General features: G+C 42.9%; 1 protein-coding gene across 16 annotated transcripts in view; it reads right to left on the bottom strand.

Moving 5' to 3' along the window:
• LOC117887252 (canalicular multispecific organic anion transporter 2-like) overlaps window positions 1–25,786 on the bottom strand; it is a 255,099-nt gene that overhangs the window by 95,329 nt on the left and 133,984 nt on the right. For 13 of the 16 annotated variants that reach the window (XM_034789635.1, XM_034789622.1, XM_034789620.1 and 10 more), the window contains 5 exons: window positions 24,052–24,192; window positions 20,623–20,757; window positions 17,866–18,055; window positions 11,383–11,552; window positions 843–1,031 (listed from right to left, as the gene is read on the bottom strand). In XM_034789635.1, the coding sequence (XP_034645526.1) occupies window positions 843–1,031; window positions 11,383–11,552; window positions 17,866–18,055; window positions 20,623–20,757; window positions 24,052–24,192 (825 nt within the window). The remainder of the gene's footprint in view (window positions 1–842; window positions 1,032–11,382; window positions 11,553–17,865; window positions 18,056–20,622; window positions 20,758–24,051; window positions 24,193–25,786) is intronic. The other 3 variants (XM_034789630.1, XM_034789631.1, XM_034789629.1) reach the window with 2 other exon arrangements.

Below are 25,786 nucleotides of genomic sequence, written 5' to 3'. Positions count from 1 at the left end.
CCCTCCGGTTGGAAAAACATGACAGTTAGCTGAGCCCACGTTCATTGTGTTGACTGAGCTGAGAAAAAGTTGTGTTCAAAACACAGAACCCCCTGGACCTAGCAAACCAAGCCAGTTTGTTGTGGCATTCAAATTACTTACCTAATGATACCAAAATACTAAGGGGAGACAGGAAGATACAAAGAAACAGGAGATGTTCCAACAATCACCCATCTGGATGGGAGCCTTCCAAAAAAAAAAAAAAAAGTCCCAAACAAAAACAAAGTTGAAGGGTTTTCCTGGAAGTGCTCGCAAAACAACTTCCTGTCCAGTCCAAAAAGCAGTTTTCCCATGAGGACGGTCTCTGAACCCCAGTCTCTGGGAGCACATTGCCTCAAATCCCTTTCTAAATGGAGACATCCTAAGGGTTAAATCCACCCCTGTGCACAGCGAGCTCGATCCTGCCAGCAGCTCTGCGTTCTTATCCCGATTCAGCAGAGCACTTAAGCACTTGCTTCATTTGACGTCAGTGGGACTGTCACATGCGTAACGTTAGGCTTGTGTCTAAATGCTTTGCTGGACCATGGCACCTTGCAGGGTTGAACTCTCAGCCTGCAGAAGGCACTGACTGAGCCCAGCCAAAGCTGTATTTTGAGGGCTCCAGTGGGCCTCTGGGGTGCATAGCCTTGCCCCAGTCCTTTACACAGGGTAACGTTCACCCTATAGGAATATTATAAAATCAGCTGTTAGGTCATCATTTTCAATGTGGAGATGAACCTGAACCAAAGCCCTGGATCTGAACACCCTGTGGTGAGCAGATACTCAGTTGGAGCAGGGCCCCTTTTAGGTTTGAGTGCACTTACCTCGATGATGCCACCCAAGCAAATCAAACACAAGAAATACACTTGGCTAAGTATAACACAGTGATTGAGTTTGCTGTGTACCCTCTCCACTAGATGATATTCAAAAGATAAGTAGCTGCTACTCCTAGCCACTACATTCATGGAGATCTGTGCTGAAGGTAAAGGGTTCAAATCCTGCTTGCTGATGACCTGTAAGGAAAAAAAAAAGTTGAACATATAAGTGTTGATTCTCCATTGCTTTGCAACTAGTACAGTCATTTTCACTGGGTGCAAAAGGCTACCACCAAATCAGACCGGTCGCATTTTACACCCCAATTGCACTCAGCGTGCACTGATGTAAATGGCTGCATGAGTTGCAGGGCAGCAGAGAATGCTTCAGGTAACCAAACCAGGATTAGTCACTCAGAGAGAATTCCAAAGCTTCCTTGTTAACAGCAAAAGAAGATTTCAGGGCACAGATCAACTCCATCCCTTTCTCCTGTCTGCCACTGACAGCCTTCACTGAAGTGCTTATTACCTGAAAGCTCCAGAAAAAGTCCTTTCCCTTTCCTTGTGGATTTTTTATTATACAGCCGCTAGCCAAGCTGCATTCAGTCCCCATCTAATGCAACTGCTAACGTGCAATGACTACCTTGTTTATAGCAAAGCCACACACCCTTGGCGACATGCTGGGCCAAACTCATCTTTGGGGTAACGCCAATCACTTCACAAAGGATTGACATTTGCTAACCATTCTTTAACCCTGCCAGTCTGCTTCAGCTAAGTTATACAATGTCCCCTCCGTCATGTTTACAATTAGAACTTGGGCAGATCAAAGTTTCGAGCAGTCTGAATGATAAATAGATTAGCATCATCAACACCAAAAGAAGTGAAGTGCGCATTTTTCTTTTCAAAAGCTTTTAATAGGACACGTTTGTTTTTGTCATTTGTAAAGTTTTACACTCATTTTTGTTTTTAAAAAAGAGAGAACATTTTAACCCAATTTTCCCCTTTAATACCATCTTTTGTTGCCCTGATCAAAGACCGAGTTTTTGGTCTATATACCTGATACAGTATAACAATATAGTAAGTATTAAATACAAAGTTCTATCATATATGCTAGATTGTTACGGACATTGCAATGGTACTGTGCCTACTCTAGTCATCTCGTGTAATAGTGTACATGGATTATTATAGTCAAGGGGGCAGAAAAGGGGGACCAGGGCATAGCCTAATTTACAACATTAAATCTTTTTTATTTCTTTGTGCCTTACACCAAACCTTGTGTTGAGTGCAATCTACAGAAGCCAAAAACAGTGTTTTTTCCCCCTTCCTCCAAATTATCTACAGTTTAAATAACCTGTAATCGGTCTATGAATAGTTATGTGCAATGGCTGCAACTATGGAATTTACATTTTTCCAGACACGATCACCATCTCTTTTCCTCTCACACGTAAGATTGGCAATAGCAGAATATTCTATTCCCATCTGTTTACAGTAAATCCACAATATTAAAGTGCTGGTGTGCTTTGAATGAACTGGAGAGCCACGGGACTGTGCATTAGCATCAGGGCTGGCTGACTTCTTAGGGTGGACATGTTTTATACCAGTACAGTTCTTTAGCAGTGTAGCACTGCAACATCCTAGAACTTTAGCTTAGCTACTCACTTCTAACCATTACCTTTATGCGGTCTTTGGAACTAGGTTATAAATCTTGGAATATACTAGGTCTGGCCCCAAATTTATTAAAAGAAAATATTAGACATAGCTGCTTCTCTTTCCAAGATGCTATGCACACTTTTAACAATTTCTCTACAGATTTCTACAAAAATATAAAAATTCAATCAACATAACCATTCTACAGAATTCCTGTGGATTTTTTTACATTTTTCTTTAAAAAAAAGTCAACTTCTATAAAACCCCCCAAAGGTATTTAAAATGATTTTAAGATTATTGCACACTCTGTAGTACATATATTTGTTTTTCAAAAGGGCAGCTAGAAAAAAACTCTCATCAGTTAGAAAACAAACGATTTTACATGCATTTTTTTTCCTGAATGCATCTTCGTACAGTATGTTTCTATTGATTGGTCTTTATTGAACATGAATGTATGATGTAAACTTTGTTTTATTGTTATTCACACAACCCTTGTCAGTAGGCAAAACCCTAAGTACTGAAAATAGAACAGTTTTTAAGTTAGACAGTTGTTAGGCTTCCTGTTACAGTTGGAGCTGTGAGCATGGATTGACATTACCTCACCTTCTTGCACCATGATTTCAGGCTAACATATTGCATGTTATATTACCAGGAAGGTACTGTGTTGTGTAGACCTTTTACTAGGCAGCTCCACTCCAGCTACAGAAACACATTGCTAGTCATTTAGCAAATTTGGGTACCGTAATTTTAGTGGCCCAACCGTTTTGCTGGATTATTTGGTATGCTCAAAAGGAAAGTCTAAAGCTCATTAGGCATGTAAAACCAAAAAGGGATTAAGAATATTTCTCAGGCTTAATGCACTGTAATTTTATTATTTCCTTAAATGGGATCTGGGTGAAGCACTGATGAAAGGTTTGTTTGTAACGATTGCTTTAATTGGGTGTAATTTTGGACTTGGACTCGGATTATGAGAGAGAATGCTCTGTGTGAGGCACATTTTAGGACTCTTGAGCAGGGTTAAAAAAAAAAAAAAAGCAGCCCACCATCCTAGCCAAGAAATAATCTATTTGGAAGAAACAGTACAGAATGTTAATCTTTAAAATAAATTGATTGCTTCCTGCTGTATAATCCCTGACTTTTGTACAGGACTTGCAAAATCAATGATGATTGTTTAGGAACGTAAACTTCCTCAAGTGAAATTAAAAGTAATTTAAATCGTCACATAGATCTATTAAATATAGGGCATCTTCCTTGTGTATATTTATTTGAAGCTAATCTCGATACAAAAAGGAACACTGGGAGAATCTCTGAGCCCACCAAAGGACTTGGAACCAAGGTTTCCTAGGGGTTTGAAAAAAATCAGTGGCGCTCAAAGAATTTCAATCTCCTGAATAAGAGAACTAGTCATTTTGAATTAAACTACCTCAAATCCGTCTCTTAATTACACTGGTGTAAGGCTAAATCTGCAAAATCCTGTAAAGATTTATGCATGTGCTTGACTTTAAGCATGGTAGTAGTCTCATTAACTTAATTGGGACTACTCCCATACTTGAAATGAAATGTGGATTAGTCTTTAAGGAGCCTCAATCTGAAGTCGACTCTATTGAGGCTCAATGAAGTTCGCTTCAGATTCACACTGGAGTAGCTGAGAGCAGGATTGGGCCTATTGGGCCAAATTCTGCAGTGCTTCATATTCTGCATTCTCTCCCTGACTTTGATTTTACAAACAGAGTTTTGCATGGGGCGTTAGCACAGAGTTTATGAATTTTGGAGATGATTGACATTAAGGACATGTTATAAACATTTGGTAAAAATTCTATCTTAATTTATTCTCGTACCACAATTTGAAAGAATTTCTGGTTAAAGTCTTTCCAGGTTGGAAGGAAATTGAAAGTAGGGCCTTACAAATTAGCTCCCAGTTGTGGCACTGAAAAACTCGTCTGTTTTACCTAAGATAAATAGTTGTTGTATTGCAGGCTTCCCTACTCTTTTTGGTAATGACCTTCAGCTAAGCTCTGATTCTGCAAAGCATTCTTATTCAGGGAAGCACGTAAGCATATGCTTATCTTTGAGCACCTAAATCCTATTGACTTCAATGAGACTAAACACATGTTTAAAATTAAGCTCATGCTTCAGGCCCAGATTTTTAAAGGTGTTTAGGCGTTGCTGTGCACAGCATTGCAATGCCTAACCGATTTAGGAGCCTACATCTAATTTTTAAAAGAGATTTGGGCACTTAGGAGCCAAAATCCCGTGGGCAGTTGATAATATTTAGCTCCTAAGTGCCTAAATCACTTTGAAAATTAAATTTAGGCTCTTAAATCAGTTAGGCATTGCAGTGCAACAATTCCTAAATAATTCAAAAATCTAGGCTTAAGTGCTTTGCTGGACAGGGATGATCATAAGAACATGCTTAAATGCTTTCCTGGATCAGGGCTATATGGAGTTTAGCTAACTGCAGCTCTTACTTAGGGGTCTGATTCTCCTCTCTCATAGGTGCAAGTAGGAGTAACTCCATTGAACTCAATGGACTTAGACTAGTGTAAAACTGCGGACAGGAGAGCTCAGGATTGGGTTCTAGGTATCTAAAGATATTGGGTAAAATTGTAAAAAGTGCCCATGGGATTATGTGTCTAAATCACTTGGGTACTTTTGAAAATTGCATCCATTGACAAGTTTTTAAGAACCACCATTGTAATCAGCAGCAATATATGTAATACCTTTTTATAAACCAATATTGTGTCATGCTAGTATGCAGTTAAATTCTCTTTACATTAGAAATCTTCATGCATCTGTTTTGACTCTGATGGGTGATTTAACTTTAGTTTGGAAAATTATTCGATTATTAAAAAGAATTCCATTGCATTTGTAAAATATTCAAATGACTATTTTCCACAGAAAACGATTAAGTTTAAGGGGGGGAGGGGTTACATTACAGTTCAAAATTATTCTCCTTCCTTGTTGACTGTGGAATATATTTCCTCTGTAATGCACTAATTGGCTATACCCTGTGCTTTGCAAAAAAACCAAACCAAAACAAAACAAAAAAGGATTAAATATGTATTTTATGTTAAAATGTCCATAAAACCCAAACCTTATCTCAGAAATATTCTGAGATACATAAAATAGAAGAAAATTAAACAAGATTTTAGTCACAAAATGTACTACATCCCGCAATACTAGAGTCAATTAATTTAATAAAATATAATATACATATAGATTCTGCACAATGTATTGCTTTTACCTAAGCAGAACATATGCTTAAGTAAGCGTGATATAGGTTAACCACTCTTTAACCAGCTGGTTCTTTCAACTTTCTTTGGAAATTTTTACCCAGTGCCATTTGAAAATACAGAGGGTTTTTTTGTTTGTTTTTAATTTGTATTTTTTTTATTACACGAAAGGAAGAAAACATTTGGCACCAACAGAAATATAATTCAGGGATCCATTTCTGCTTGATCAAAGGAAAAACTAGGAAGTGTCAACAAGTCTGTCTTTGGGGTAGGAGATGTTGACATACTGTCTGGAAGCAGCGAATCTCCTATATCCATTGAGTCCTTGGAATCACAAGATGGTGCACGCCTTCGCAAGCAAATGTCTGCACTGGGAGGTGAAATACCATGAGATCCTCTAGGTAACAAACTTTGTCCATCTGGTGGATCTATAGATATACACGGGGGGCTCAGTTTTTTCTTCTGCCGGGCTCCTTGCAAGCCTTCCATTTCACTTAAGACCTGACTTATGAAGCCAGAAGAGCTAGATGTGGAATGGTGCTGAGGGCTGTTTTGCATGGAACAAATTTCTATTGAATGTCTCCTTTGATCATCTAACCAAGATGACGGTTTTCTGAGAAGACCCTGGGTATCTACACTGTAGTATTTCTTCAGGTCCTTCAAAGTAACATTGCTGCTATTGCCTATGTTCCTCTTAGGAGTTAGAGGTGGAACCACTGAACAGGCACTCAAGGCTGTACAAGTTCCTGAAGTGAAAGGCTCCAAAGAGCTGTTTATTTCAGATACTTCTTGGTCCATCGAGTCTCTAAGTGTCTCTTGATATGAGCCTGTACATGCACACAAAGCTGGTGTGTGCTTGGATATATTATACCGATTGTGGGAATGCTGAGTGCGAACACTTGATCGGCCCCAGCAGGCCGATTCACTTGCTTCTGATGGGTCCTCTGTGGATCCAGCTGGCACATTTGTATCAGAGAGTTCATTCACCTCAGCATGCAAATTCTCTTTGCTTTCAGAGCAATACATGTCCAAGGAGTCATTCCTTATTGCCACCTGTAGCAGAGTGCCAAGGCATTGGGGATGAGGATAGTTGTCAGATAAGAGAGACACACCAAACAAAGGTTAGTACAAGGAAGGCACAAAGTTAATAAGGCAGGTTGTCATGCCTGGGGCCAAACTCTGCTTTGAAAAACCACTAACACAAATGCAGAGAAAATCCAAAGACTTCTATATTCTAACATAGAATACATATTATAGTAACACTATGACTTCATTGGAGTTACTCTGGGTTTACACCAGTACAAGTTAGAGCAGAATTTGGACTTTAATGCTTTAAGAATATCCACTCTCAGGTTGTATCCCTAAAGTATATTGGATTAGAGAACCCAAAGCAAAACACTCATCAAAACTTTACCCAAGGTTTGGCCTTATTTTTACTTCTGCAAATGAGGAAGGGGTTAATTCAAAGCCCATTCAAGTCAATGGGAGGTCTTCCATGGACTTCATTAGGCACTGGATCAGGGCTTAACTTTAAGCACACAAATCGTCCCGCTGAAGTCAATGGGATTACACATATGCTTGAAGTTAACTTTGTGCCCAAGTGCTTTGCTGGGCCATGAGCTGAAGCCCTAAAATAAGGGAGTTTGGAACATTGTTAATGAAATATAAACACTCCCCCCCCCCCGCCCATGCACTAAGCCCTGCTCCTGCCGGCCCATACTCACATGAGTAGTCGGAGTCCAATGGAGCTACTCCCCAGCATACCCATACGTGTTTGCCGTATCTGGGCTTAGTTATCCTACCTCTGCATTCCCAGTGTGCCCTGTTCTCTATGCATTCATCTTTTTTAGCATGCAAATCTGAACATCACTAGCACAGTGCCTATCTTTGGCCCTATCTAGGGACTGGTTTGCATACGAACGCAGTCAGTTACTACTGCCAGCCACTGCTCTAGTTCAAGCTGGCCAGGCACATGCTTTTAGCACTCACGCCCCAATGGTCAAACCCCACTGGAGACTGAAGAAGGGAGGGGGGGAATTTTATACAAGATCTTCAGGGCAAGGACTGTCTATTATGTGGTTGAGGACATTGCTGGTACTACATAAATAAGGGCCCAATCCTTGATCCTAAAAATGCTAAGTGTCCCTAAACCTCAAAGAATTGGCTGGTATTGAATACATTTATAGGATATAGAATTACTTGAAAATTCTTGTTGGTAAGATGATTTTTATTAATGTGAAATGGATGACTGCACCTCTAGAGTGAAGCATCTGTAATTATTTCCACCTATTAGAAGTGTGAGTTCAGACTCCTCAGGGGATGTTTTGCCTACACTGTTGGGAGTCAGATACAGGCTTATTTTCCCCATAGCTGCAAACTGGTTCGGAGCAGCACCTTTACGTGGCAGTTTTACCTATCCAGTTTCAGGAGTCAGTGTGTTCCATAGTGCTGTGTGCCCCTTTGCTAAAGGGTTTATAAATCCATTTTAATAGCTCTTCATGCAAATGTCTCAGCTTGGGGAGATTGTTTATTTTCTTTTTTCCAATATTTGAAAAAGAAAAAATACAGCTGGCCCCACTTTAATATACCGGGATGAAGAGATGGGCTATTAATTGTAATAACACTTTTGTCGTCTAGCAGCTGAAAATTACTTTTTTAAAATGAAACTTTATGAACTAGTCTATAAATATCAACCAGTTTGTTTTTTGCTGGGAAAAACTCCCATAGACTACAGGACATACACACACCCTGATTCTCCAAAGCTTTATGCAACACACACACACACACACACACACACACACACACACACACACACACACACACACACACACACACCCCCCTGCAAGGATGTAAGCATATGAGTAGTCCCTTTGAGTTTAATAAGTCTTCCCCTATACTTCAAATTAAGCACGTGCAAGTATTTGCAAGAAAGTTTACATACACAAATATATATGCACACATATACATAATAATATAAAAATGTGTTAGTGTGGGTATATGTTCACACACACAAAAGTGTGTGTTTATATTACTAACATGTATCTGGAATCTTGATAGAGTTTGCATGCTCGCCTCTTATTTGGACCACAAATTCGAAATTCTGTATTAATGCGTTTAAACGATAGACTGCAATGTTTATCTGACAGCCTGGAGTTAAACGCAAGCTGCTAACCTGAGTTAAAAGCCAAGTTGCCATTTCTTCACTGCTATTTTAACCTGAGTTAGCTGGTCCGAGTTAAGTACACCTTTTTCTGTAATGTAGACGTACTCCAGTCTGTGTTCCCATTGAAGAGAATGGTAGAATTCCCATTGATTTCAATGGGAGCAGATTAGGCCAGTGCTAAACCCTTTTGAAAATCTCACATGTTGTGACATAGGATAGACTATTGGGAACATTCTGGGTACGATTACACACTCGTACATGTTTGCATCTCCCACTGGTTTTACCTGGAGTTCTGTGTGTTAAACTTAAGGCATTAAGGCCTGATCCTCAGCTGGTGTAAACTGGCATAGCTCTTGAAATCAACTGAGCCGTGCTGATTTATAGCAGCTGCAGTTCTTGCTCTTAAAGTGCAAACCAACGGTCTATTAAGAATTATCCTGTAGTCTTATGCAGCAGTAACTACTATGGAAAATATGAAGAAAATGGAGTTAAAGAAGATGGCTAACATGGTAATTTATATTAGAAATACCAGCCAAAAGGTTGGGGCTGTTACCTATCAGAAGCTGAGGGAAGATATTCATGAATTGGAAACATTAAATCAATTAGTTTCCCCATTAGTGTCGACTGGGCTGCCTGGCTGGCCTGGTGCAGTCTAATACACATTGGGAATTTAACTTGTCAGTTTAATATTACAGATTAATGTAACTGCTAACCTTAGTGCCTCAGATTCATTTTTAGGGCTCAATAAATTAACTGTCTTATTTTCTCAGTGTAAAAAAGGAAGATCATTTGAATAAAGGAGGATATATTTCATTCACGTATACATTATTTTGGGAAAAATAAAAATGATCCACTCTGCATTTCATTTATTTATATACACTTACATATACACATACACACACACACACCACACAATATTTTATATGTATATTATATATATATATATAGAAAATCAGACACAGGAAACTAACTATTGGGTAAAGATGAGCTACAAAATTAGCCAAATATATGGCTCTGATTCAGCAAAACACTTTTAACATGTTTTTAATTTGACGCTTAAGTGTTTTACTGAACAGGGACAGACTTAAACATGTTTAAAGTTAAGCACATGTTTAAGTACTTGGCTGAATCAGGGCCTATATCACTGGAAATAAGAAAACTGATATGGGGCCAAGAATAAGTGTCCTCAAAACCCAGGAGGGTTGTTGTTAAGGTATATATTTGTTAGAAAACAGAAGATATTAAACTAAAGGCAGCATGGTAGCAGCAGCGGAGGCATTACATACCCATTGGTTTCAGGTGGATTTGTATTCGGCATAGGCAGGGCTGGCTCTGGCTTTTTGGCCGCCCCAAGCAAAAAAAAAACGGGGCAGCCAGAACAGCAAAGCATAAAAAAACAAAAAAAACCCAGTGATCTGTGCGCCGGAGCGCGGGTGCAGGGGGAGCGGCTAGCGGCGGGGGAGGGAGTGGGCGGGAGAGAGAGAGAAGGGGGGTGGCCAAGGCTACAGCAGGGCACTGCCATGCGGCCCCTCCCGCCGCGCGCCACCTGCTGCCTGCCAGGAGGGCTCCGCTTCGGTTGGCGGAAGGGAAGGACGAGGACTGCCCTGCCGGGCTTGCTGCAGGGCGCTCCCGTCCTCCGCGCCGCCGCCCCCTACAGGGCAGCCGGAGCGGAACAAAAAAAAAAAAAAAAAAAAAGCGGCCATGCTGCCCTAGGATTGGGCGGAATGCCGCCTCGTTCAATCTGCCGCCCCAAGCACCAGCTTGCTCGGCTGGTGCCTGGAGCCGGCCCTGGGCATGGCTCAACTGTGCCTTCACTGCTGCTAACCATCCTAGCACGGCTACCTTGCTATTTATACTCAGGCTAGCATGATTATGTGTACGCAGGCAGGGGAATCACATCCCAACTTGTAATGCAGATGTAGCATTGGCTTCCTAAATCACTTAGGCATGTCTGAATTTTTTCTCCTACTCTCATAAGGAAAGTACTCTTAGCTTAGATAAAAACGAAAGTAACTCAACTTGATATCACTGCTCTAGAAAGGGTACATTTCCCACTTCGGCTTGTTCAGACATAAAAGCCAAACACACATTTCCTTGTCAAAAGTGATGGCTCTTCCCTACGAGAGGAAATTACAGCAATCATAGAGTTGATTGGGGAGGATTATCGGCAATCATTGTGCACTCTCAAAGGTTGGGGAAAGCATTCTGTAGCTGTTAGGAACTAGTTCAGTGAACTCCAATGACCCCTAAGGAACACTTGGCTGTATCAATGAAAAGGCTAGGAAGGACAAAGTATTAATCAAACGGAGAACGTTTCCTATTGCCAAAGGAGATGTAAGCCATCAGACGGCTCTTTAGAGAACATTCAATGGGTTTCTCTTCAAAAATTGACCAATCTTTTGGGGATTATTGCTAGATGAGAGTTACAGATCTCATGAAATTGCGATATAAAGCTTAGTAACCCATCAGTCTTGAACTACAGCCTGTTCACAGTCACAGCTCTGCTTACCTGCCTACGAAGTAATCTTTCTGCAGAGGGAGAATGCACAGTTGGGGGGATCTTGGATTTGCTTTCCCAGTCCAAATTGCCATGAGGTCTTATGTGGTGAAAATGATCTTTTGGGATTTGCAGGAGAGAACTGGTGTCAGCAGGCTGCGACTGCACGGAGGCTGTTGAACCTCGACAAAGGGACAGGAAACAGGAATGTGACACACATTCATCAGTAGATGCCTCCCATAGCTTAATAACCTTTCAGTGAAAACTCTCCCATTGGACCAGACAGGCATTGCACAATGAATTATTTTTATTAACAAAAAGCATTTACTTCAACCACCAACTCCCGGAGATCAGGGAGAAACTCCCTTGTTGGTAGGGTGACCAGATGTCCCGATATTCGGGGCTTTGTCTTATATTGGTACCTGTTACCCTCTACTCTCGCCCCAATTTTTCACACTTGCTATCTGGTCACCCGACTTGTTGGTAGACTATTCCATAATTATCCATAATGGGGTTTTCTTGGCACCTTCCTCTGATGCATTTGGTACTGGCCACTGTCAGGGACACTGATTTAGATTGACTACTAGTCTGGTCCAGTCTGGTCATTCCTATATTCCTCCTTTACAATGAATAACTTTGCAGAGTGGTATTCACCTAAACATTTAAAAGGCCTGATTTTGAAACCCAGCCTCTATATTTGTGGGTGCAGATCCCAGTAAGCACACATCTACTTACCTGACTATCTGCAAATCAACTAGCTGCATCTAAATATCGGCATGTATGCCTGCAATAAATTGAGTGAGCAAAACTGCACGTGCAAAAATAGGTGGCAAGTTTCAACATCAGGCTGGTTTCACAAAGCATCATGGGAGGAGGAAATATTCTCTAGAGCAGGTGTTGGCAACCTTTCAGAAGTGGTGTGCCAAGTCTTCATTTATTCACTCTAATTTAAGGTTTCGCGTGCCAGTAATACATTTTAACATTTTTAGAAGGTCTCTCTCTATAAGTCTATAATATATAACTAAACTATTGATGTATGTAAAATAAATAAGGTTTTTAAAATGTTTAAGAAGCTTCATTTAAAATTAAATTAAAATGCAGAGCCCCCCAGCCAAGACCTGGGCAGTGTGAGTGCCACTGACAATCAGCTCGCGTGCTGCCTTTGGTACGCGTGCCATAGTTTGCCCACCCCTGCTCTAGAGGCTCTCCTTGACCTGAAGTGGTTGCTGGCTACACTGGAAACTTTACAAAGCCTTCCCCTCAAAGGCCAACATTTTTCAAAGTAATTCATTTAACATGGAATGCATCCCACAGAATCTCCTTTGTCCTGGAATATTCCATCACAGAATAACAGTCCTCTTATGAAAGAATGTTCAAACAAATACCTCCTGCAAATGCCAGGTTTTCTGACAACAAAACTCTTTTCAGGTTGAAATATTGTACTGTTGTTATTATTTATTGGTGATTATGGCCCCTTTTGCTAATGACATTTTATAGAATTACAAACTATACACAGGTGGGAATTCACTGAAATGCAGCCACTTTTTAGATGGAATAAGGCAGCCATTTAAAGGGTACCAGCAACACTATATAGCATCTTAGAACCAGGGCCGCCCAGAGGATTCAGTGGGCCTGGGGCAAAGCAATTTCAGGGGCCCCTTCCATTAAAAAAAGTTGCAATACTATAGAATACTATATTCTCATGGGGGCCCCTGTGGAGCCTGGGGCAAATTGCCCCACTTGCCCTCCCCTCTGGGCAGCCCTGCTTAGAACAGGGTGTATAGAATACTTTGTCCAGTTATAGCAACCGATGCAGATGTAAAACACGAGGTATTTAATTGGTTATGAATAGGACATTTGTTTTCTCTCATCAGGAAACAGTACAGACCCCCACCCCAATGCTGGGTCACTGGTTGAGTGCTGACTCAGCGGAAGGATGAATTGCTAGGATCATTTCTTGGAACATCTTAGGTTTTCCTTGGAGGTCTCCAATCCAAATCCTGACTAGGTCAGACCATTCTTAGCTTCTAAGCCCTCGATGATCATAGCCAGAAAAAAAAATCACATTTACTCTAAACACTCCTACTTCCAATACCCTGTTAAATCTGAGCTACTTAACAAGTAATCAAAACAGAATGCACCAATGGCCAGCACAAACTTCAGGGTCCAACGTGGCTTTGCAGAATCATGCAAGAGCTTTTCCTAAATATCTGCCCTACTTCCAAATGGGGCTATGGATCCAGGATTCCCCAGGGAGTAATGCAGGCTCCTCACATTCAAGTGGTGGCAGCCGATGCCATTCATTTTACCAAGATGGGAACTGAACAGTGCAAGGTCAAGGTAAAGAAAGGACTAGGAGGAAGCCCGGGTTTGGTTTGTAAGCTAGCTCAACGTAGGAGCAAAGACACCTGGATTAAGCAGCAACATGCACAGCACCAGAAACTCCTTCCACAGCAACATGAGGATCTTGTAAAAAGCCAAGGAAGTTTCAGTGACCTTGAGCTACACAGACACTAATTCTGGTCCCAGTGAAGTCAAAGGGAGTTTTGCCATAGACATTAATGGGCTAAGACAGAGGTGGGCAAACTACAGCCCGCGGGCCATATCCGGCCCGTGGGACTGTCCTGCCCGGCCCCTGAGCTCCTGGCCTGGGAGGCTACCCCTGGTCCCTCCCCTGCTGTTCCCCCTCCCCCGCAGCCTCAACTCGCTCGCCCTGCCGCCAGCGCAATGCTCTGGCCGGCGGGGCTGTGAGCTCCTGGGACAGCGCAGCTGCAGAGCCTGGCCTGACCCTGTGCTCTGTGCTGCGTGGTGGCGTCGTCGTCGTGGCCCGGCTGTAGCCAGGTGGCACGGCTGTAGCACCGCCAGTCACCAGTGTTCCAGGCAGCGTGGTACGGGGGCAGGGAGCAGGGGGGGTTGGATAGAGGGCAGGGGAGTTTGGGGCGGTGGTCAGGGGGCAGGGGTGTGGATAGGGGTCGGGATGGTCGGGGGGGGGGAAACAGGGGGTTGAATGGGGGCAGGGGTCCCGGGGGGGCAGCCAGGAAGGAGGGGGGGGGTTGGATGGGGCGGCGGGGGGCAGTCAAGGGCAGAGGTTCCAGAGGCAGTCAGGGGACAGGGAGAAGGGGTGGTTGGATGGGGCAGGGGTCCCGGTGGGGCATCAGGAATGAGAGGAGGGGTTGGATGGGGCGGCGGGGGTCCAGGGGCGGTCAGGGAACTGGGAGCGGGGGGGGGGGGGGGGGGGGGGGCCCGGGGGCCCGAGGGGGCGGCCGGGGAAGGGGGGGAAGGGGGGGTTGGATGAGGCAGGAGTCCTGGGGGTGGGGCAGATAGGAGGTGGGGGCTGGGCCACAACCCTCTCCCCTAACCGGCCCTCCATACAATTTATGAAACCCAATGCGGCCCTCAAGCCAAAAAGTTTGTCTGCCCTGGCCTGAGATTTCACCCCAAGTCTTTCCATTGATGTGAATGAATCCAGTATTTGGCCCTAAGTCTTTTATATTATGCCATCGCCTCTTTCCAACCCCAGGCTCGTCTTGTTCAGGTGTTTCCACATTTTATTTCTGCTGTTAAACTGTAGCTGTGCGTTTGAATTCCTATTACTATGCAAATTTCAACATCCCATTTCTAATCTGTTCAAATCTTGTATCATTCGGAACAGCTCTATGAAATTAGGTCCCTGTTAGAAGCTTGCAAATGGTAATGCTCGGGAAAATCTTTTCTGCCTTACCTAGGACACGAGCGACAAGCTGTTGTCCATTAAGAGCAGGTGCAGATAAACTGAAGGGAACTATATTAACTGACCAGCAGAAGGTACTGCATAGCCTCCTGTGCAACACAAGAATTTCTGCCAACTGCACCCCCAAAATATTGACTATCCCAACAGTGAAATCCTGATGGCCAATATGGACCAGGGGTAGCACTTGAAAAAAATGCACATGTATACCTAAGAAATTGCATGCAGTAAGGGTCCCTTAAACACACTTACCCATTTTGCACAGATGCTACCGTAGGTGCAATTTGTGGCACCAGTCTATGGCAACCTGGCCCTATATGTTAATTGAGAACTCTTCTTGTCCAACCCAGTCCACTCCATCAAACAACCTTTGAATGGGAAATCCCATCTTTGAACAGTAAGTTACATTTTAAACACAAACTCTACCCGGTTATTTCTCTAAACCAGCCTGTCAGCGTCTTGTCACTGCACAATACCACAACTTAGCATTCCCATGGTGTGTTCCATCCCAGGATTTCAAAGTGCATTACAAACAATAAATCTCACAAGCTCCCTCTGTAAAGAGGCATATGAGGCACAGGGAGGTTAAGTGACTTGCTCAAGGCCACAGGAAGTGTTAGTGGCAGAGCTGAAAACAGACTGCAGATTTCCTGACTCCCGCTCTGTTTAGTCACAAGACTGTGCTTCTCTCCCAAGCATGACACACCTCTAACCTATTAGTACTTCCTTGGAGACTCTGAGAAACACACAGAAAAGGACTTTGAAATTCTCCTGAGGGAAGAATGACCATTATTTTGGTTTTCATTTTGATGTCATGGTTGGTTTTACAACAGGGATAACATGTACTGCTTTGTAATGCACTCCCAGTAAACACTTTGGAGACTGATTATAGATGTCAGATTTGCTCCAGTGCTTCGATCAATCTTAGGCCACATTCATTGCTTCATATGCTATGAAGCAATAAAGACTGCCCCAACTCCAGTTCATTGTTCTCTCTAAAGAATAGAATTCATTATCTTTCTTCAGTCTCACAAGAGGAATCATGCCCCTGTCAATCCAGGGAGGGGTGAGCTAATCTGAAAATGTTCTGAAATGGGGATCCATTTGGGAGAATGTGTCTGCGACCGGGTATATTTGCCCTGCCCTGGACCAGAAGGGGTTAACCCCATACTATGGACTGAGGAAGCCACGCCACCCTCTCCCTGCTGGGCAAGCTCCAACTGGAACCACTTTATAAAAGGGAGCAGTTCAACTCAGTCTGGGGAGGAGAGAGGATATGTGTTGTGTGCTCCTGCCTGGAAGCTGTTGGAGCCCCAGACCGCAGAGGCCACGTACACCGAGACCCAGGCGAATACCCGGCTGTCAATGGAAGCCCACGAGGAGAAGGAACCACTGGGAACATCACCTGCTGAATATCCTGGAGAACCAGAGGACCTGAGGACTATGTAGCAGGAAGACACAGTAGGAAGTAGCCCATGGGACCCAGACATTGATCTGGATGTGGTACCAGGAACAGAGTCAGCCTGTTTCGGTGGGATCCGCGCTGACCCTGGGCTGGGACCCGGTGGAGTAGGGAGGACCCAGGTTCTCCTACCTCGGCCACCAACCTACCCCTAGGTGGTGGCCTACTCCCTTTTTGGCAACTACGCCATACTGCCTGGTGCAGGAGGGCAGTCCTATTAACTCTGGCTGCTAGGCCATACTGCCCTGTGCTGAAGGGGGGTCTTATTGACGCTGGCTGATAGGCTGTGCTGCCCTACATATAAGGACAGCTCCGCTGATTCTGGACATTGGGCCATACTGCCCTGAGCTCCAGGGCCACTTCACAGACTTGGGCCACTAGGCTGTGCTGCCCTGCATCTAAGGACAGACCCACGGGCTCAGGAGCACCATTGGGCCATCCTGCCCTGAGAAGAAGAGTGGACAGCAGAACAGACCTCGTCACAATATTTCAGAAACAAGAAGTGAGCAAACACGCCTCTAAAGATAACTTCTGCTGGGGTTTTTCATTCGCGGGTCTTAGTTTGCTGGGGTGAGACTGGTGGAGCTTCCACAGTTCTTAAGAATTCTGACCCCCGAAGGCAGCGATAAGAGGGCAGAATGCAAGACGGGTCCACTGCTGCCAACCACGTGCAGACTATAAATGCTGACCTCCCGACAGTCCAGTCACTTCCTTTCATCTGAACCCTTTACAAAGTTTTGGTTCTAAAATGGCTGCAAGGTTCAGATAGAGGAAGTTTTTATTTTAGACTGGCCAATTTGTTAGTTTATACCTGATAGATGCAGGGCCGCCCGGGGGGGGGGGCAAGTGGGGCAATTTGCCCCAGGCCCCGGGCCCCACAGGGGCCCCCATGAGAGTTTTTGGCGGGTCTTCGGCGGCAGGTCCTTCAGTGCCACCGAACACACCCGGAGCGAAGACCCGGAGCTTCTTCCACTCCGGGTCTTCGGTGGCAATTCGGCAGCGAGGGTTCCTTCCACTCCGGGTCTTCAGCCGCGGGTCCTTCACTCACTCCAGGACCCGCTGCCGAAGACCCGGAACGGAAGGACCCCCGCTGCTGAAGACCCAGGCCCCCTTAATCCTCTGGGCGGCCCTGGATAGATTGGCATTTCAAAATCATTTTAGGGATCTGGAGACCCAATTGTCATCAGAACTGATACACAGCTATCTAGGTAGCTTTGATACAAATGATACGTAACAACATAGGTAGCTCTGTAGGTACCCTTTGAAATCCCCAGCCCTGATATTGTCAGAGTGGAGAGATTTGTACCTGACTGCGATTTCTGATGAGATGCGTTCCTCTTGGCCTGGGAGTTGGCACAGGAGCCAGCGTACGGCGGCTGGAACATGTAGCTGTCATTTGGCAAAGAGTGGGTGCGACCTACGGAAGGCTTTCTCACACTCAGCAAGTCCTTGCTGGGGGACAGTGTCAGAGTGTCATCTTTGGAGAGGTGATCAGTCTACGAAAGAAGAGAGAGAAAACATCACAGAGTTGGAAGACCCAGAGAACCTGGAATCCCTAGCAACACCCATTGCAATAAATATGGGGCACGATGGTGCATGCAAATTGTCAATATGTACAAGGTTCTACTGAAACAAAATGAAACAAAATGAAACTTGCACAAATGGATCTACTAGGAAGCTATCCCCTTAATTTTGTAGTGTCACTAAACCATCACACAGAATGAACCACATAAAAATACTGGGAAAAAGAGGAAAGCAACACGGCAGTAATAAACCATGACTATTTCAGGAATACTTGAAACAAGCATCATGCCTCAAGGCCCAACAATGCACACATGCTTTTTGCATAACTCTGATCATATCAAAGATAATCAAGCCTCCCATATGTCCCCTCCCCAGTCAGTTAGACTTTTGCAAAGGTAAGTAAGTAACAGTCATCTCCTCGTCTAAGAATGAAGGGCCAATATAGTTCACAGAAGCTGTACCCTGCTTTGACTTCCACTGTCATTTTTTTTTTATTTTTCTTTGCTTTTCAAGTAATAATTATTAATGACACTTTTTGGCAGGATAGTAAATTTGATTTGTCAGGGCGTAAACCAATCTCTATTAGAAATATAAATAAGACCTAATGTGGGGGCTGATTATCCCACATCTGCTAGTGCAGGGTTCATCCAAGCTTTCTCTGAAGCATTTGGCACTGGCCACTGTCAAGAGACAGATACTAGATGGACTTTGGGTCCGATCCAGTAGGGTAATTCCTATGTTATTATTATAAGGTGTTATCAAACATGGAAATAATGTAAGCCTAGTTGTGTATTTCTAACAAAAGAACTACCTCCTTTATAAAGGACTCCATAAGAAATCCTAGAAAATGGAGGAACATGCCAATGTAGTTCAATAAAGTACATCGCTGATCCCCTTCTTTCAGAATAGTTTAAAAATTATCTACTGGCCAGTTTATCCCCCACTTACTCTGAGCATTACTATTTTTCTGAAATAGCTATTCTGAGGTTTTTTCTAATTTAGAAGCAAAATTTCATTAGAGTGTTTTGTGTACACAGTAAAACATGACAAGATTAAATGGAATTTACACAAAAAAAAGGGGGGGGGGGAGGGGATCACTGTTGTAAAATTGGCCAACCAAATCCAAGTTCACTGCCATAAAAAACTATTTTCAGTCTTCATGAATTTGCTGATTTAGATATAAATGACATTCATTAGGGACTGCAGTCTCCTGCTGTAACTCAAATGAGGAGGGCAAGTTCAATACCAGTAATGCTGACACTTTGTTCTGAAATCCTCCTCACCAACCTGCATGCACACATCTTTGTCTACACATCATTTTCTTAATACAAGAGATGGTCCAAAAACTGGAATTTCAAATTCAAAGCCATTTGGATTCGAGATCAGATCCAAATCCACTTTCCTTGTTCAGGTTTCCAAGCAAGATCCAAACTCAGAAGGGGCTTATTTTCCAGTTCAGATGCAGCCAAACTCTTCTGAGATTTCAGCCTCAAATAGCAGAAATCTTGAGAGAACAGCTAATTTCATGAAAGCCGTTTGAAAGGCTGAAAGGTGATCCCATGAAAAACAGCTCACAAGACTTCAGTGCTGTCAGATTCCTAATCTCTACCCAATCTGGATCCAGAGTGGAACTCTGAGTTCCTCAGCCCACCTCCACTAGATATCTTATTTTGAAACAAAACGTTCCATACAAAATGTTAAATGTAGTTTACAAAATCTTTTGTACATGATGCCATGAAGCATGATGGGAAATATTGTCACGGTTTAAAGAAGATGTAGCCCAAATAAATATTAATTAGGATGACAGTCAACTAGAATGATAGAAAATTTATCAACAACACAAACATCCAGAGATAGGTATATGGACGACAACAGAGAAAACAAGAATGGATCCAAAAATGTTGGAAGAGAAGTTATGTCTATTGTACAGCAGCAAAAAAGCACTTGACCGCTACACATCAGCTAAAAATGTCTAATGTTGCAAAAAGAAGATGGTTAAAGCAGGGCTCAAAATACTGGTAATTTCTTACAAAAAAAGAGAAAGGAATCCAATATTGGTTGCTAATGCGAGTTCACAAAACAAGCAGCATCTCTGAGAGATCCGCAGCTGGTGTATTTCTAAAAAGTGTATCTGGCACCCATCCCCAAAGCACTGGGGGCACCTATGTTCACAAAATCTAGTCTGTTACAAACCATGGGGAAGTAGATAATCCTTCTGCATAGGGCACATGATATATTTGCTCATGGGTGTGTCTTTTATGCACACAAACATGGATTTGTTTCAGATGCAGAGAAAGTTTCAAGATTCACACCATCTATTTTTGGGGGTGGGTGGGTGAGTGGGCTATTTATTTTATTTGAAGACAATGTAATGTTTTTACATATGATACAAAAAATAAAATAAACTGCCCTCTTCAGATAAAAGATTAGGTGCTATTTGGAGATAGGGTTGGACTGAAAATACCATTGTGATTAACCATGGGATAGCAGTATTTAGAACCCTGTAAACATCAGAATATATAGTGACCAGTGTATGTACATTGCTTTCCAGAGCATTAAGTAAGAGTGTGTTAGTATCATCAGGAAAAGAGTCATCCGTCAGAGCTAAGGACCAGGACTTTTCAGAGAGAATATCTGACGTCAGAGACAGAGCCTCCATCTCAGCTAGAGGGATCTAAACAAGGGAGAGATGATTAAGCATAAGAAACCAGGACACAAATCTTTTGAAAAAAAAGTATCATCGTCTAAATACTGAAGCATTATCCCTAAAATAAGAGCATCTATGCCATGCACGTCATTGCGGTAGATAAAACCGTAAGGAAGTGGGGTAAGAAAACCCATTACATTCAGCCTTAAATACTCACAAATAACTCACAACATAATTTACAATGGTACACTAAAGGTGCTGTGAGAAATACTGGTTTCTATGTTACAAATTGAGGAATAATAATAATAATAATAATATCTGGCTCTTATATAATGCTTTTCATCAGTAGATTTCAAAGTGCTTCACAAGCTTTAATGTATTTATTCTCACAACACCAACAGGAAGTGAAAGTAACAGTAGCTTAGGAAGTATATATATATATATAAATATGTATCTTTATTATTCTAATGACATCTAACTATTAGAGGCATTGAGAACCTCCAAACCTCTCTGATAGCTCCTATCCCTAAACGCTATGGCAATGTTGCAGTTCTGTTTGACTCCAGCCTATCTTGTTTGGATCCTCATGAGATACCCTCAACACCAAAATCATCTGAATAGGATGCAATCAGCTGTTCATGTATGCTGCTTTAATGCAGGGTAAAGAATGACACCTATCTAGGGAGCCGTTCGTTATAGGATCTCAATCTACTTTCCAAGTGTGAATCAAGTCTCTGGGTCCATGGTCTCCTGCTGTCAGTGAGATTCTTCCCAGTCACTTCAATGGGCTTTGGATCAGGTACTAATGGGCTTTGAATCATTGATGGGAGTTAGTTAACCCACTTAGGTGTTTTTGAAAACCCCACTGGGCATCTGCATCTTTAGACACCTAAATATGTTTGAAAATCTCTGCTCCATTGATAGGTCTTCTCTAAAAAAAATCCAAGCAAAATATGCAGCCTTCAGTGTCGGGCGCTCTTGAGGTACACATGTCCATCTAATGGGAAGCACAACGTGTCATTGCTTTGTGCTTTGGGGTGGCTGTCTAGACTGCTCAAAAGAAAGGGCAGTCTTCTCCTAACAAAGCAGAGTCACTGCTGGCAGCAGCCTCAAAGCCAGATGTAGGCTTGACTTTCCAAGCACTCTCTCTCAAACCTGATATATGTCTGACCGATTTTCATGTACTTCTCTATGGGCGTGTGGTTAGTGAAGGGAGTGTTTTATAGGCCTTATATAAAACGGATTCATGCACAATTACAGCTTCTACATCAAGACATAGATCCACAGTGCTGCCTCTAGGGCTCCCAGTACGTCAGCATTTCCTTTCTTAATTCAAAGGATTAGCACTTTTATCTTAAACAGTCTGTTTCCACAGCAATGCGTCTTTCAAGAGAAGCTGTGGAGACCGGAGCCTGCCATATCCAACCTAGCAAAGAGTTGGTTTCTCCCACACGCCTGCTTTTGGAAATGGTGTCATACTAGTTCACCTGGAGCTAATTAAATCTAGTGATGGGTGAACTTCATACGGGTCAGAGGTTTGGTTCAGATAATCATGAGACTGATTGTTCTTTTGAACTCTATCCAAACTCTCTCACCCTCTGGATCGGTGACACAGGGCTGGCTAGCAATCTTACTGGACAGGCTTTCTGGTGGGATTTCCAGTGTGTCCTTTGGAGTCAGGAATATCATGAACTGCCAGTGTCAGAGCTGTTCTAGCATCAGTCACTGTATCCCAGAGCTTCTGTCTCTGGTTGTGCATGGAACCAAGAAACGTAGATGAGAGGCACTTGCAGCTCCTGCACACCTGAGTCCATTAAAACCCAGCTGCCACTGAGGCAGCACAAAGGAGCCAGAGAGATGCCCTAATAGGGCAGTTGAGAACTCCCGCAGCATGGCAGATGGATTCCTAGTTGGCATAGGACTGATATTACCAACTCTATGCCAGCCTCTATGGGCCCTCCTCCACAGCCTAAGGGTACGATGAGGAAAAAGGGGATGTGGCCAGTATGTTTGGATGCAGGTAATTCCTGGCTGGTGTAATGGACCTTTGGGGGCCATTATTAGTTGGGATAGTTTAGAGCAGCCCCGAAGCTGCTCTAAGTTATGTTGACAGCCATACAAACTCTCAGCAGTCCCCAGGACTGAGGAACCAGAAAAGGTAATAAGCTAGCTTGTCTCTTCCATCACAGTTTTTAAGGGAGACCTCTGTCTGTTGGTTAATAATCCCCGGCATAATGAAAGTGATAATTAACAACTAGAGGGTAAAAAGTTATCCCAACATTGTGAAACCTATAAAAGTATAGTTCTCATTGTATCCAAATTTGTTCTCCCTGCCAAATGAAAAGAAAAGTTGAATAATTTATAGTGCTCAATGAGCTGGTAAATAAATATACTAATAATTTAATAAGAAATCTTCAGATACTTTTATCTGATAAATTAAAGATCAGATGTTTTTAGCAAAAAATTACAGCACTATTGGATTTCTCTCAGTCAAAATGAAAACAATAAAAAAGAAGGGTATTTGAATTAGCCTATGTCATATGAAAAGTGTGTGCTCTAAGGAATAATGGATAGGAGAAAGCAGGAATTTTATTTCAACTAGATTAATTTTAAAAAAATTAATTGAGTGGCATTATTTTAACAGGTTAAGGCCCCAGTTCAGGAAAGCATTTACACACATGCTTAAGTCCACTCCTATTGAAGACAGCACTTAAGTACCTTTTTAACTTTAAGCACATACCCAAGCTTCACTGACTTCTTTGGGATGTAAGCACTTGCTAAAGTACTGTCTTGCTTCCCCTAATTGGGTTCAGATTGGAGATCAGGATCCACTTGCAAGAGGCCTATTTAGAGAGACGTATGGGGCTGGATCCTCAGCTAGTGTAAACGGGCTTTGCTGCAGAATGGAGAGATGCCATTTCACACCACCCAAGGATCTGGTCCATGAGCTCCCATCCTACAATCCAGTCTGCACGGTTGGATCCCTGCACCTGTACAGTTGCAATGCATGAATCCAATCTCAGGATCTGGGCCACATTTGTTCATCATCCTAAGGCCACTCATGTATAGAGAAATTTAGCTTTGGATTTAGTACATTAAAGAGGGGAGATTAAATGCTGCACACTTGCTCTAGCATGAATATATAATATCTTAAACAAAGATAAATTAACTTGCCCTCCCATAAAACAGCCCTGATGACTTGGGGTTCAAAATCCCTGTGGCTATTTTAGATTAAACCCCACCCCCAACTTTATCTTTTCAATACAGGTCTCAGTCAAATTGACTTGGACAGAGACTGTGCAGGAAATTAGGAATATTAACCTGTTTCTCAGAGTTGTAATATTCAGGAGCTGGAAGGGCATAATGATGGCACACAGAGCCTGACAGGTTGTCCATCAGCTTCAACTCTCCTTCCAGAGATTCCTGGATCAGCAGTGATATGGTATCAAACAAGTGTCTTTCCTGGGAGGGGTGCCGTATAGCATGCAGAAGGATAAGGCAAGCCAGAGAGAGAGAGAGAGAGAGTGAGTGAGAGAGAGAGAGAGTAAAAGGACAGGGGAAAACAGAAAGAAGAAAACCATAGTTTTCAGAGAGAGATTAGCAGTAATAGAAATGATCAGGAAGGAAAAGGATGAGATAGAGGAGGAAAGAGAACAGTGCAGTAATTTCACAGTCAGAAGCTTTCTCAGACATCACTAAAGACAGGACCGAAGCCAGATGCCCCGGGGAACGGTGGGACATTTCCGGCTTGGGCCCAACTTCAGACATTACTCTCATCCTGAACGACCATAACTAGTTATTCTGAGTTGCAGGAGTCTGGCAGGGCCATTGTAACAGAATCCAATTGCTTGTTACTGGGAACTTCTAAAGGAAACTATTGCTGTAAGACGTCTATGAAACACTTAACGGCAATGTTTTCAAACATGGGAGTCTAGCGTTAGGTACCTAAATCCAGGCCTGGGCACCACAGAAAGAAAGCGGCCTGGCTGTTGGAGGTGCCAAGCATTCTCCGATGGAGGTTGTGAATGCTCAGCACAAGTGAATATCAGGCCACTAATTTACATGGGTTGGATTAGGTAAATATGGGTTTAGGTTCCTAACTTCAAGCTCCCACCTTTAAAAATGTTCACCTTTGTGCATACAGCAGAAATATTGTATATGATAACATCTAATTTTCACAAACAGTACGGGGGTCAGTTAAAAGCTGTCCCTTTTATGCAGGGAACAGCCAATATGTACAATGAAATGAGGACCTTCGTTACAGTCAGATGGCACGCAATACAAATATTCTAGGGAATATGCAGGCAAAGGCGCATGCTGACCACATGACCTTGCAGGAGTGCATTCGGAGAACTGTATTCCTCTACCATCGTGTATTCAAACACCAGATTCGTTGTGGAGATTTTGATGGGAAGGAAAGAAAATCATCACAGTTATTTCAGAATAAAACCGTCCTGAGGTTTTCAAGGCATCTGTTTTGGTGGAAAGAGCAATGAACAGAGTCTGGAAAATATACAAGAGGGTGGAATAAACCCTCCTCCATAGCCACTCCAAAGAGAAGACAGGCCAAATGAAATTTCTAAAGCTTCTCAAACAGCTGATGGTATAATTCTGATTGTTTCGCTTCTCCACCTACTTGTTTGGTCAGCACACTGATCTGTGACTTCGCTGAAGATGACTGTTTGGCCATACTATCTTCAATCAATCAATTAATCAATCTCTCTCTCTCCTCTCTACCTCCCCCCCCATATATATATAAAGGATGCAGAATAAGATCAATGTAGGATAATCCTAGAACAGACTGAACCAAACAGATTGAAAAGATAAAGGAGAAAATCTTGCCGTCTGCTGCAGGGACGCTTTAGTGTGGAGGAAAGGACATGGTCTATACACTTGCTCACCACACAGCAGCAGGGCAGGATTGCAACTCTCTGCTTGAGAGAGAACGTTAGGTTCTGAGACTAGCTACTGTATTGGCCAGTTTTACCCAAGCAGGGCACAATCAACCCATCGCTCCCCAAGCACAAAAGCTGCGGTGTGCATTATGTGCTCAGAG

Source organism: Trachemys scripta, chromosome 14 (genome assembly GCF_013100865.1).
Source record: "Trachemys scripta elegans isolate TJP31775 chromosome 14, CAS_Tse_1.0, whole genome shotgun sequence".
NCBI classification, from domain to species: Eukaryota; Metazoa; Chordata; order Testudines; family Emydidae; genus Trachemys; species Trachemys scripta.
The sequence above is the reverse complement of the archived record's forward strand: the minus strand, read 5'-3'. Positions and strand labels throughout refer to the sequence as shown.